The sequence below is a fragment of the Drosophila mauritiana genome, chromosome 3R (genome assembly GCF_004382145.1).
Source record: "Drosophila mauritiana strain mau12 chromosome 3R, ASM438214v1, whole genome shotgun sequence".
Classification (NCBI taxonomy): Eukaryota; Metazoa; Arthropoda; class Insecta; order Diptera; family Drosophilidae; genus Drosophila; species Drosophila mauritiana.
Window position 1 is genome coordinate 9,574,954 of NC_046670.1, and position 12,395 is coordinate 9,587,348.

Here is a 12,395-nt window from a genome sequence, read left to right on the forward strand (position 1 = left end):
GCCTAAAAGTGCACCGTAGTTTATTTTTTATTAAAATAAATTTTTCAAGAATTGCAATGTTTCTTAGCATTATTATCGGAAACACGTGCAAAAAGTATACACCTGCCTGTGGGATCGAAACCTTTGTTGAAGCGACATATGGATTTCGAATCGAGTTCATTGGCTGGCCTACTTCTGGTCAGATATAAAACTAATTTCAATCAGCAGCTGGAGACACTTAACCAGCCCTCGCCCCAACATGAAGTTGATCATCCTGGTCGTTTTTTTGGCCCTTTTTGGTCTATCGAAATCACAGAACTGTAACAATGATTGCTCGAGAATCGGAATTAATTACCTTTGCGGGAAAACTGTGAGGAATGGCAGGGAAATTCGCTGCACCTACAGGAATCCTTGCGAAATGCATTTGCATGCCTGCCAAAAACGGGAGGGTAAGAGGAAAAATGGAAAACTGACAGGAATATACACACTTATGTACATAATATAAAAATTATTTCACCAGAGTGGAGAAAAGATACAACAGGTCGATGCACACGCGACTCGGAGGAATGCAGACGGTAGGGGGAAAATTACCAGGCGCAGGAGAAGCAGCTGAATATTTTTAAGAATGTATAAATATTGACACAATTGACAAGGCGAAATATAAAAAGTAAAATTTCTTACAGTCTCTGAAAACTTTTGTGGAATTAAATTTCAATGCGAACTTGGCAAAAAGCGCGAACGGTTGGATAGTAAAAATGCAAATTGTCTGCAAGTTGGGCAACAAAATACTTCTCATTTGTGTGCTTCTAGGGATCTTAACAATAGTTGGCGGCCAGCTTTTTTCCTTGAGTGGTAAGTGCTATAAATCCCGCATATGCCCATGTATTTTTGTAGACCATTTGTCCCAGTAGCTCCCAAGAAGTGTCATGATGTGTGTCCCATGGGATATCGGGTTGTGTGCGCCCTGGACGTCCTAGATGGCTGCCTCAGATCATTTGCCAGCAGTTGTGTGATGCGAATGTACAACTGCAAGTACCAGAAGGGTAAGTCTGCAGTCATATACAATACTCCTCGACTGCTTTTCAAAACCTATGATTAATGAGGCAAAGTATGTAAGCATAATCTATTTATTTTAATTCGTTTTCTTTATCCCTCTCGCAGATTATCGCATAATAGCGGAGAGGGCATGTGAATTTATCAGTAACGACGAACTTCTAGGGATGGACATCTAGCGGCGAAATATGAAAGCTGCTTGGTGCTGTTGTCTGCGGCCAGAGGGCGCCAGCTGTCAACGGCGCACGCGTCGTATACGCGATGCAAGGCGCAGGGAATTGCGCGTGGATGCGAACGGGCAGGATATATACCAGCAGCGAGCAGTGCTGTATTTATGTGTAACTCTCAACTCTCTAGGCACGCGTCACGTCACCTCCGCGAACGAAAATCGCCAGTTTTCCTCCGTTATTTTCCCGGAAAATCCATCCTTTTTGTACGCCATCGTTACTGTTTTAAATCGCACTAATAAATTATTATAAATCGTAGTTTAAGTGTTAACGCCTAGGCCAAGAGTGTTTTGTTTGTGGCAGTGATATTCAACCGAAGAAGTTGGGAAAAGTAAAAAGTCAAAGCTGTTGGCCACAAGTCAAAAATTGTTTGGGCAGGCAGGAGCAGCACAAAGGATATAAACTACTTACACACGAGTGCTGAGTCCTGAGCGCTGAAGGCTGAAAAGTTTTCTCGCTTCGCTATTCAATAACAGGTTGGTTTGTATTGATCTGCGAAATTGATGCTAATTCCCTTGCCTAATTATTTTCCGCGTTGCAATGTCAGCAAATTGCGTATCGTAAATTATGTATAACAACCTATGCGTGTGTTTTGTTGCATATATTTTGGCGTTTGATATTTGCTTACGTGACCTCGAAATGTAGCATTTTCTATTGTTTATTCATTTTATTAAGGAAGGAACATATGAAATCAAAGAAGTATTACATTTCTTAATTTAAAATCAGTTAAGCATGTTTGTAACATCGAAATATGTACTGATTTTCACATAGTTTTCGTGGAATGTCTCAACATTGTATACATTGAGGCAAAAACATTTTAAAGCTCCAAAGTGGGAGCTTTTGGCAAAGCTTTCTTTACATTTGTCAGCCTACAGTTGATCATTGTGCCTAATTTATTTTAAAATAAATACCATTGTACATATTTCCTGTACAAAATGTGTATTTGCTGATCCAACTTTAATTTAAAATCCTTATGTAACATTTGGGAGTATATCGATAACAAGTATAGTATTGGAAACTATTTTGTTAAGTTTCCTGTAATAATTTATGTAATAAGTTTGACTACTACTTTTTTATAAATTAACTAAATAAGATCCCAGCTTTCATGGATTTATGTGCACTTAAAAACGATTTCACTTAATTATTGCGGCGCTAGTATGAACAGTCTATATATTTATTTGACTATCGATAGTCGAATAAAAGTCGAACCATCGATATTATCAAGTTGAAATCGCACTGTGGTCCAGCTCTAGTGTGCAAATTGAATAATAACAATAAATTAATGCGTGCAGTGGTGTTCTGATCGGCGGAAAGAGGCAAAGAGCGTTAGCAGTCCGTATTAATGGCACATTAAGTGAAAACAGTAAGTTGTGCTATCATCGCGTTTTGCTGTTGCTGCCACAAACGTTTGTGCTCCTTGTAGATATGTGTGTCCATAGTGTGTATCTGTGTTTTGTGTTTTGTGTTTGATTCCCCGCCCACAAACAAGGCGAATGAACAATAACAACAACAATGGGGTCCCAGTGCAATGGCAATCAAAGAAATGGAAATTTACCATGAATCAGACTGTCAGTTCGCCAAGTAGCCTCTATCTATCTATCTATCTATGTATCTTTATCATAAGCTGCGTACGATTCCCGGGATCAGTCGAATGAAATCGCCTACACTTAGAGAATTAGCACGTCCAAACATTATCGAAGAGAATTATTTTTGTAACTCAACGGTCTTAAAAACACTTACTTACTAACTAGACTTACTTAGCTGAAAAGTAGTTTATATTTAATTTTCCCTCTACATTAAATTTTAGAAAAATCTACCAAATTCATTTTAAGTAAAGAGTAAAGATCTTTTTATTTGTACTTTTCTTTTCTCCCCGTGTATCTTCCACTTGAGCAGCCACTCAAAATTGTGCATTGTTCGCATATGCTAAATCTGTGAAATCCGAGAAGCGTGTCTCCAAATTTTCGCTTTGAGTAGGAATCCAGTTCGGGTTACGCTGCGTCCGGTTTCCCAAGATATGGTTTTCATATGGCCAGATTGCGGTGCACTTTCAACCTTTGACTGTGGCATTGGCTCTGGCTTTTCCAGGAATCGCCTGACGCCCCCTCTCGCTGACCTTGACATTTGCCGTTAAAATAGCAGGAACGGTCCGTGTGTGACGTGGTGGGTGGTGGCCAGTAGGCGGTGGGATGTGGGTGGCAAGGTTGCTGGTTGGTCGCGGCACAGGGTATGCGATTCCTGCACGTGGCCCACGGCATTGACAGCTCTTAAAGTATCACATCAGCAGCTTAAGAGCAGCCCTAAACTAACTAAGTGACATTTAATTTAATTAATGAGCGTGGAGCAAGTGATGCTTATCTAATCTTATCTATAGTACATATTTGTTTAGTATTCAAATCAGCCTTTCACTAAATAGTTACTTTCTTATCGCAACTTACAAGTCAGCCAAGAAACCGTGAACTACCTTTTCCAGCAATTAAATTAGAATTTACCACATGGAACTATGTGCATCATAAGCTGTCTATTACGATTACACATGAAATATATTTATGAGATCGCACTGGGTATTTTGTAGTCAGAATCCTCAACGACAACATTTTTGACTGCCTTATTTTGACGTCACTGTTGGAATGCTTAATTATTGATTTGCGTGTAGGGTTTCTGAAAACTTTATGGTCAACTCGTTAATAAGGAGCGACGGCGGCTGACAAAAACAAAAGCAAAAGTAACCAAGCCGGACTGTGAGGGGAGGGACGGAAATGGGGCTGGGTGGAGCTGGGGATGCGTGGGTGGGAGCACCATGACGATGACGCACGATGCGATTGCCGCCCGGCTGACGCAGAATTGATAAAGTGCAGCCATAAACGGCTGCGCGTACTGTTTTCCAAACTTTCCCTTTTCTGCGATTGCACACAGGAAAACATGAAATACAAAGATTGTAGTTATTGTCTCGTTGAGAGATTACTTTTGTGGCATATTTTCGGCATTGTAATCACAATATTCCCATTGCAGGGTAGAGCAACGAGTTCCTCCGGCCGCGGCTGCTGCTGCTGTTGCTTGGGCACACTTCTGGGCAACGCATTGTCGCCGCCGACCGCAAAGCTGGGCAAAATTATGAACTTGTGTTCCTCGGGCGCAACGGCATCGACCACATCGTTATCGTCCACGGGCCAGGCGGAGAGGAGCGGCGGAGTACCAGGAGGAGGAGCAGAAGGCGGCGGAGGAGGCGGAGGCAGTGGTAACAGCGGCGGCGGCGGCAAAACCAGCGACGGATCCGCCGAGGCCTCAACACTCTGCTTTGCAGGAGGATCGGGCACAGCAGGTGCGATCACCGGAACGGAGGAGCTGTCCAACGCCAACAGTCCGGCAAACGGAACGGGAGGAGCAAGTGGATCAACCGGTAGTGGACAACAGCCGACTGGCAGCAACGGACACAGCCACCTTCACAACGAAAACAACGCAAACATGCCGCCCGAAACGCGTCCCAAAATGGTGACCGTCAAGCATCCGGAGTCCAACAAGCCCAAGCCCACCACCAAGAAAAGCAAGCCGATCCAGGCCGACCAGGATGTCATCAAGGCGCTGCAGCGGTGCCGTGATGAAGGCAAGTACTTTGCCCATACTATTATCTTTCGCATATTTCTTGATGAAATAAGAAACATGACGCATAAAGTTTTGTTGCCGCCGACCTCAAAATTAACTTGCAAATATATATATTAAGAATATACTTAGTAGAATTGGAATAGAAATTTGTTTATAAGATGAATTAAGTGAATCACTTCATACAACCATGTAATGATTTTATATGCTCCCCACAGGCATCAAGCGCTTGGACTTGAGCAAATCTTCGATCACGGTGATCCCCAGCACGGTGAAGGAGTGCGTCCATCTCACGGAACTTTATCTGTATAGCAATAAGATCGGTCAGCTTCCGCCGGAAATCGGCTGTCTGGTGAGCCTACGTAACCTTGCGCTCAACGAGAACTCGCTGACTTCGCTGCCGGAGTCCCTGCAAAACTGCAGCCAACTGAAGGTGCTGGATCTGCGACACAACAAGCTGGCGGAGATTCCGCCAGTGATTTACCGTCTGCGCAGCCTGACCACTCTTTACCTGCGCTTCAACCGAATCACCGCCGTGGCAGACGATCTGCGCCAGCTGGTCAACCTGACCATGTTGAGTCTGCGGGAGAACAAGATCCGGGAGTTGGGCAGCGCCATCGGCGCGCTGGTGAACCTAACCACGCTGGACGTTTCGCACAACCACTTGGAACACCTGCCCGAGGACATCGGCAACTGTGTAAACCTCAGCGCTCTGGACCTGCAGCACAACGAACTGCTGGACATACCCGATAGTATTGGCAATCTGAAATCCCTGGTGCGGCTGGGCATGAGATACAATCGATTAAGTAGCGTGCCGGCCACTTTGAAAAACTGCAAGAGCATGGACGAGTTCAACGTGGAGGGTAATGGCATTACCCAGCTGCCAGACGGCATGCTGGCCAGCTTGAGCGGATTAACCACCATCACTCTATCGAGAAATCAGTTTGCAAGTTATCCCACTGGCGGTCCAGCGCAGTTCACCAATGTCTATAGCATTAACTTGGAGCACAATCGGATCGATAAAATTCCCTATGGGATCTTCTCGAGGGCCAAGGGTCTCACCAAGTTAAACATGAAGGAGAACATGCTAACGGCTTTACCATTAGACATCGGCACCTGGGTGAACATGGTGGAGCTGAATCTGGCCACAAATGCGCTACAGAAACTGCCCGATGATATCATGAACCTGCAAAACCTTGAGATACTCATCCTGTCAAACAACATGCTCAAGAAGATTCCGAATACAATTGGAAATTTGCGACGGCTAAGGATACTGGACCTGGAGGAGAACCGCATTGAGGTGCTGCCGCACGAGATTGGACTGCTGCACGAGCTCCAACGTTTGATCCTGCAAACCAATCAAATCACCATGCTGCCGCGTAGCATCGGCCACCTGGGCAACCTGACTCACCTGTCTGTAAGCGAGAATAACCTGCAGTTCCTGCCCGAGGAGATTGGTTCGCTAGAGAGCCTTGAGAATCTGTACATCAACCAGAATCCCGGCTTGGAGAAGCTGCCATTTGAACTGGCTTTGTGTCAAAATCTAAAATATCTGAACATTGACAAGTGCCCGCTGAGCACTATTCCGCCAGAAATCCAAGCTGGCGGGCCATCGCTGGTGCTGCAGTGGCTCAAGATGCACTCGCCATACCGCCAGATGTGAGATGTGGACGGCGTTTGGCGCACCGTCTACGTGGGCAGCGACTGCTACTACCAGTACGAGCTGCAGACGGTGAACCAGGCGCCCGGTGCTGGTGGCAACGGTGGTGGAGGAGCAGCGGCAGCAGGAGGATCTGCATCCAGAAGCAGCGACCGTCGCTAACGGTGCGATCTCAGCTAACGGGCAAGATCCCGTCCCCATCCTTTATACCATGCATTAAGGGAGAAAGCCAAGATAGATAGGTGTTTTAGTTGAAATCGTTATAAAGCGGGATATGATTGATAATGGTTCTAGTTTTTTTTTATTTTAATTATTTGACAAAGCACATTTATATGTAATTGATATCAGCTACTTTCCCAAAGCGATTCTAATTGCTTAACCTTCTACTCAGGCTTGCTCCCTTAAACCGACTGGAGTGCGTTGGCTGACAAAACGATAGCTTTAAAACGTTATACCAATGTCCCGCGTATTGTAAACTGCCCCGATTTGCTTTTTATTCTTACAGAACACAGGTTCAATCACACTTCAGAGTCCGCACTTTAGGTTCTAATTTAACTCATGCTTCCAAGCTAGTCAAAAATGTAACACGCGAAACGAAACGAAAGTAAATTGAAAGCTTTAAATCTTCTGTTCTGTTTTTGGTCAAGGATGCAGAAAACCTAACGTTCAAAACTTCAAAAAAAATGAAAACAAAAAAAAAAAAACGCAAGCGCCAAGGAATTGTTTGAAAAAATTTAAAACTAAAAACAAAAAGTGGTTAAGAAATTATTAATCTGTATACACATTAATCGTAGTCGTATTTTGTAAAAGCAAGCGCAAAAAAGAAGCAACAAGTATTAAACTGTGTGTAATTTGTTTAAATAAGAAGATTGCAAATGTTTTTTTGTGGCTCCTCCAGGCAAGCTTACATTTTTCGCAAATGTAAGGTAGTGCAGCATTTTGTATATTAGTCTAAGCTAAAAATAACCACGTAAAGTACTAGAGCCATCTGCACATTGGGCTAATGGCATTAAACTAGCAAAAACTAACGTTGTATACTTTATTATTTTAATGTCGGTGTGTCTGTAATTGATTTGTATGAATATTAAGATGATTTAAATGCATTTAGTTATCATAACCATAATCAACGATATTTGTATGGCAAGTAAAATGAGCTAGGCGTAAATGAATATTGTATAATGCCACCTAACTGATAAGCGCAAAAGATATCTAGAGATAACATGGACTCTGAGTTGCTGTTCTTCTTGTGAAGTTGGATTAAACACTACTTATAAAAGAATGAAGAAAGTGTTCTGACGCGATAACAAACAATTGAATGTTTAACAGATATTAATGGTTTATTTACTAAGTGTTCTTTCTGTTCAATAACTATAGTTTTCTGCTGTCAAAACACTTTTGTTCGGCACCTTTTAGCTCCGATCTGCCATTATGGTACTACTCCATTGAATCAGCTCAAAAGAAGTTACAAATTCGATTTATTTATTTTTATATCGTAAGCATAAACGGGAGAATAATACCATTTAGAACAACTCCCCCCAACATTGCAACGCAAATGGGCTTTACATTTTAAAGAAATCTTTAAAGAATCAATAAATCAACGAAGCTAACTTTAAATGTTTTACATCCATACAAACATATTTACACTATACACACGTACGATCAACTTTTACACATCTATTTTTTGAGAAAACACTCGAGATCTACGCGTACATATTGATTTCAGGACTCCACGAGATATGTACATATATTTTTCAAACAAACTGTATGCGGCAGGGTAAACTAATCTGGCAAACGTAATTAAATTACAACACAAATTGTCTAATAATATGAGAAAAAAAGAGTATATTTCCAACGGTACAAAAATAAAAACGTAAATGTAACAGAAATACAAATAAATGTTAAACTAATAATCGCACACTAGATTAATGAAAACACAAACAAACACACGGTGGATATTCAGAACCAGAGTTTGGCGAAATTTCGAGCCAATCGCAAATAGAAACAATAAATGTTAATTGAGGTCAAGTTAAATGAAAGTGAAATGTACAAGTTATATGGTAAAGATGATTAAGTCAAGCATAATGATACTCCTAAAACAAAAAGCATATTTAAGCATACCTACATATTTGCAAAATAAAAGAAAACAAAATGTTAAACTACTTCAATCTCTGCTCAAGATCTGCTTATACGAGTTTAGTTTTATAGCAGTCTACTTTATTCAAGCTGGCAATGCTGTATGCTACCGTTATTGGATGATCGCTCAATTGGTACCCTCGGTTTCCGAATGGCTAACTATTTTGGTGTTACCTTTTTACTCGGCATGCCAATTTACCCAAATATTGTTTGTTTATTTAGTTTGGTCTTAGGACTCAATATGCCTACGAATTTGTTTGAAAAAATCAAATGATATTATAAGGTCAAGCCCAAACTTTATTTAATTAGATATTCGTTTTAATTTATAATTTATTACTGCCTTCTGCATATATTACTGACTAAGTGCTCTAAATGACCAGTTAATGGGGCTGCATTTGAAATTATCTTGTAATAAAAGGCACTAATGGATTTTTGTGAGATACAGATACAGAATTGAGAAAAATGCAGGAAGGAACATATATATGCGCCGCATACACCCGACCGAATTCGAGGTACCTGCTGAAAACAGCTGGTTGTGGTTCTTTGTACTCGGAGCAGGTGATAATAAAGGCGCAATAGTAGCCCAGTCAGTTGACAAACAAATCGCAAAGCAGAAGTACCGACAGGGGCCATTAGTCCAGATCCTCCAGGTAGGCATAAATACATATCTATACGGGAAATACTGGCAGAATACGGCGCACAGAGGAAAATGAGAGAGGCGTGAAAGGTCAACGCTATCCGTAGTCCGCTTTGTTTTCGGCCTACATCGTGAATCAGAGGGAACACAGAGAGTACTAAAAGTGCGGATCATACGCGATTACGATGACCGGAAGATAAGCCAGTCATTGCGAATTCCCTGTCCATAAATGCTGACCCGTCAGCTGTCCAGTGTTCAGTGATCTTTCAGAACCGAATCGTTATACTTGCAGTCAAGCCATGAAAACCTTTCACTCCCTACTATTCGCCCTGATTTTGGCCCTCCTGAGCCTGGACCCCTCTTCCGGTTACTCCCCCCGAGAAGATGAGCGTGTAATTAGAGAATATAAGCGAGAGCAGGAGCTAAATCACGCCAAGATCGCCAGAGATTTGGTCCATCGCGCCAATTGGGCGGCTGTGGGAAGTCTCTCCACCAACGAACGGGTGAAGGGGTATCCCATGGTCAACATTATCTCCATAGACGACAGCGATGATAGTAACAAGTCCACTGGACACATTCGATTCCTGCTAACCGATTTGGACTTCACTGGTCCCGACTGGCAAAATGACAACAAGGTCACACTCCTGTTCAGTGACGAGCAGACCCTTAGGTGCAAGGAGGGCGGAAAGGATCCCATGGAGCCTACATGTGCCCGCTCCATGATCAGTGGACAGGTGAAGAAGGTATGTAAAGTTGAGTAAATCTTATTTGAAAATGGATTAAGAATATTTCGGATCTATTTCTAGATGGATCCCAGCGACAAAAGCTATCAGCCATCGCTGGATGCCTATGTGAGGCGTCATCCAGCTGCCATCAACTGGGTAAAAGGTTAGTACCGACATTATCTATTAATTGCCAACTTGGTGAAAGCGAACCTCATGAAGAGCTCGATAAGAAAATGTCTAATTATGTATATACTAATAATAAATACATTGTTTCTTTTACAGCCCACAATTTCTACCTTTGCGAACTGGAAATCAGCAACATCTTTGTTCTGGACTTCTATGGAGGTCCTCACAAAGTGAGCGCCTCTGACTATTACGCTGTTTCGAATTGATGATCTCCTCCAAAGGAAACAACTTGACGCCTCATATACTTTGTCAACAAATTAAATGATAAGCATATTTGCACAACGTGTCTGCCACAAAGGAAAAGAATGAAGACAAAAGACATTTCGACAGCCACTTATCAGTTGAGCTCTGTGATTTCACTCGATAGAACAATAACTTTGATATAAATAAAAATACATTCCGTTGAATGTACTCCGCCATGCTGAAATGTATTGTTTTGGTTTAAGACCAGAATTTTTTAACTAAAGGGTTTTGATCTTTAGGAAGGCTGACTATAAGATTCAAGCTCCTCAGCAACAGTATATGCTCTACATTTTAATACAATGTACATAAACATAGCTTTTTAGTTTTATACATTAGGCGGTAGCCTAGGTGTTAAATTCTCTTACCTATTATACTTACTTATATATTTACATCTGATAGCAAACTATATCCCTGCACATAAGCCATTCGTAGGTATATAGAACCTTTAAAGTGGTTAATTTGTATGTATATTTTAAACGCAGTTTTTCAAAGTGAATCGATATAAATGTAGTGGCGCAACGCCGTGGATTAGTCTTTCAAGGGGTTTACAGTGGTTCCATCTAGGTACCGGGCACCTTGCACAAGGTGGCATCGATCTTCTGCAGCTGCGGCAGGATGTCGCGCAGTTTGGAGCGGTAGCGAACATCCTTGGCCAGCGGATTGTACTCCAGGTAGATGGTCTGCAACGACTTATTCACCTTCAACAGCTCGATATCCTTCCAGTCATCGACTCCGTTGTGGTTCAGCCACAGCTCCTCGAGCAGTTCCAGCTTCTCCAGATTGGCAATGCCCTTCAACCGGTTCTTGGCCAAGTCGAGGGTCTCCAATTTGGTATTCTCCGAGAGGTTTTCAATGATTTCCACTCCGTTTTCCGAAACGTAGAGTTCGCGGAGGTTGGCAAGCTTTTCTAGGTTCTCGATTTTGACAATGCGGTTGGCCTGCAGACTGAGTATCTCCAAATTGACCAGTGTGTCCAAGTTCTCGATCTTAGCTATCTTATTTTTGCCCAGGAAGAGCTGTCGTAGATTCACCAGCATTTCGATGTTTTCGATCTTCTTCAGTTTGTTATCGCCCAACTCCAGCATGGTCAGATTGGTGAGCATCTCCAGGTTCTCGATTTGGGTTATGCGGTTCGACACAAAGTAGACCTTCTCCAGATTGACCAGCTTGTCCAGGTTCTCTATCTTCGTCAGACGATTGAAGCTGATGTCCAGCACCTCGAGTTGGGTCAAGTCGTCCAAATTCTCAATCTGGGTGATCTGGTTGTCATATAGCTCCAGCTCAATCAGTGTTTTCAGGCTGGACAAGTTCTCGATCTTCTTGATCAGATTCCAGCGCAGGAACAGGCGTTCGATTCGAGTGAGCGGCTCGAAGTTCTCCAGCTTCTCGATCCGGCGGTGATTCAGATCGAGCTCGTAGCAGTCCGGATCGATGGTGATTATATCCTCAATAGAAGCCACATCCTCGGCGGGAATCACCTGGATTCCGGACACCGTTTTGGCGGCTTCCGGTTCGTTCATCGCACGATCAGCATCGCCCATGACGGATAAAAATTTACCGGCTTTTCTTTTTTATAATTCAAAATGACTTCCGAAAATTAAACGCTGACTTGACTTGTTTATTCCGCTGCTCAGGGTGTTGAACAAAGTGGGGTGAATTTCTTTAATGTAATATGACGTCAAAGCTTGTCACTGTTACAAAAGCAAGAACACACGGTAAGTATTTATTAAAATATTTAGTTAATATACATAAGATAGGTCTAAACTAACTGTATACTCCCTCTTGTCTAACTGGTTCAATATGTCAACAAAATACTTCGTCACCTTACAAGCTTACCGGCACTTTAACACTATTTCTGCTAGAGATGTGCACCTAAGAATCGATGCTAAACGTGTATTATTATATATATAACATATAATATAAATGTAAAAAATATGTTGATTTTTAATATG

At 42.2% G+C, this 12,395-nt stretch overlaps 5 protein-coding genes across 7 annotated transcripts; 4 read left to right on the forward strand and 1 right to left on the reverse strand.

Moving 5' to 3' along the window:
• Nucleotides 1-129: 129 nt before the first annotated feature.
• LOC117144189 lies at nucleotides 130-716 on the forward strand. The gene is made up of 3 exons (XM_033309238.1): nucleotides 130-428; nucleotides 500-606; nucleotides 663-716. The coding sequence occupies exons 1-2, from the start codon at nucleotides 239-241 to the stop codon at nucleotides 556-558; spliced, it is 249 nt and encodes an 82-aa protein (XP_033165129.1). The 5' UTR covers nucleotides 130-238; the 3' UTR covers nucleotides 559-606; nucleotides 663-716.
• Nucleotides 626-1,654, forward strand: LOC117144188. 2 transcript variants are annotated; one of them, XM_033309236.1, is made up of 3 exons: nucleotides 626-831; nucleotides 888-1,022; nucleotides 1,141-1,654. In XM_033309236.1, exons 1-3 carry the CDS (start codon nucleotides 735-737, stop codon nucleotides 1,209-1,211), a joined length of 303 nt encoding a protein of 100 aa, XP_033165127.1. In that variant the 5' UTR covers nucleotides 626-734; the 3' UTR covers nucleotides 1,212-1,654. The 2 variants fall into 2 exon arrangements, with proteins under 2 accessions (XP_033165127.1, XP_033165128.1); XM_033309237.1 differs by having other exon boundaries at nucleotides 891-1,022.
• Nucleotides 1,655-4,347: 2,693 nt separating this feature from the next.
• LOC117144184 (leucine-rich repeat protein soc-2 homolog) lies at nucleotides 4,348-8,126 on the forward strand. Its single transcript, XM_033309231.1, has 2 exons — nucleotides 4,348-4,863; nucleotides 5,078-8,126. Exons 1-2 carry the CDS (start codon nucleotides 4,374-4,376, stop codon nucleotides 6,520-6,522), a joined length of 1,935 nt encoding a protein of 644 aa, XP_033165122.1. The 5' UTR covers nucleotides 4,348-4,373; the 3' UTR covers nucleotides 6,523-8,126.
• Nucleotides 8,127-9,196: 1,070 nt separating this feature from the next.
• LOC117144186 (protein CREG1) lies at nucleotides 9,197-10,627 on the forward strand. 2 transcript variants are annotated; one of them, XM_033309233.1, is made up of 4 exons: nucleotides 9,197-9,302; nucleotides 9,582-10,032; nucleotides 10,096-10,177; nucleotides 10,297-10,627. In XM_033309233.1, exons 2-4 carry the CDS (start codon nucleotides 9,589-9,591, stop codon nucleotides 10,404-10,406), a joined length of 636 nt encoding a protein of 211 aa, XP_033165124.1. In that variant the 5' UTR covers nucleotides 9,197-9,302; nucleotides 9,582-9,588; the 3' UTR covers nucleotides 10,407-10,627. The 2 variants fall into 2 exon arrangements, with proteins under 2 accessions (XP_033165124.1, XP_033165125.1); XM_033309234.1 differs by lacking the exons at nucleotides 9,197-9,302; nucleotides 10,096-10,177 and having other exon boundaries at nucleotides 9,532-10,032; nucleotides 10,297-10,374.
• Nucleotides 10,628-10,887: 260 nt separating this feature from the next.
• On the reverse strand, nucleotides 10,888-12,303 carry LOC117144185 (protein phosphatase 1 regulatory subunit 7). The gene is made up of 2 exons (XM_033309232.1): nucleotides 12,213-12,303; nucleotides 10,888-12,134 (listed from the first exon to the last, which is right to left on the reverse strand). The coding sequence occupies exon 2, from the start codon at nucleotides 11,982-11,984 to the stop codon at nucleotides 11,004-11,006; it is 981 nt and encodes a 326-aa protein (XP_033165123.1). The 5' UTR covers nucleotides 11,985-12,134; nucleotides 12,213-12,303; the 3' UTR covers nucleotides 10,888-11,003.
• Nucleotides 12,304-12,395: the final 92 nt, after the last annotated feature.

What these genes read in the sequence shown, in the direction of transcription:
- LOC117144186 (XM_033309233.1), top strand. Translation starts at nt 9,589, where the DNA reads ATGAAAACCTTTCACTCCCTACTATTCGCCCTGATTTTGGCCCTCCTG. An exon ending in TCAGTGGACAGGTGAAGAAG is followed by an intron (nt 10,033 to 10,095) that starts GTATGTAAAGTT and finishes ATCTATTTCTAG; the next exon opens with ATGGATCCCAGCGACAAAAG. An exon ending in TGCCATCAACTGGGTAAAAG is followed by an intron (nt 10,178 to 10,296) that starts GTTAGTACCGAC and finishes TTTCTTTTACAG; the next exon opens with CCCACAATTTCTACCTTTGC.
- LOC117144188 (XM_033309236.1), top strand. Translation starts at nt 735, where the DNA reads ATGCAAATTGTCTGCAAGTTGGGCAACAAAATACTTCTCATTTGTGTG. An exon ending in CCAGCTTTTTTCCTTGAGTG is followed by an intron (nt 832 to 887) that starts GTAAGTGCTATA and finishes CATTTGTCCCAG; the next exon opens with TAGCTCCCAAGAAGTGTCAT. An exon ending in CAACTGCAAGTACCAGAAGG is followed by an intron (nt 1,023 to 1,140) that starts GTAAGTCTGCAG and finishes TCCCTCTCGCAG; the next exon opens with ATTATCGCATAATAGCGGAG.
- LOC117144185 (XM_033309232.1), bottom strand. Translation starts at nt 11,984, where the DNA reads ATGGGCGATGCTGATCGTGCGATGAACGAACCGGAAGCCGCCAAAACG.
- LOC117144184 (XM_033309231.1), top strand. Translation starts at nt 4,374, where the DNA reads ATGAACTTGTGTTCCTCGGGCGCAACGGCATCGACCACATCGTTATCG. An exon ending in GCAGCGGTGCCGTGATGAAG is followed by an intron (nt 4,864 to 5,077) that starts GCAAGTACTTTG and finishes TGCTCCCCACAG; the next exon opens with GCATCAAGCGCTTGGACTTG.
- LOC117144189 (XM_033309238.1), top strand. Translation starts at nt 239, where the DNA reads ATGAAGTTGATCATCCTGGTCGTTTTTTTGGCCCTTTTTGGTCTATCG. An exon ending in TGCCTGCCAAAAACGGGAGG is followed by an intron (nt 429 to 499) that starts GTAAGAGGAAAA and finishes TTATTTCACCAG; the next exon opens with AGTGGAGAAAAGATACAACA.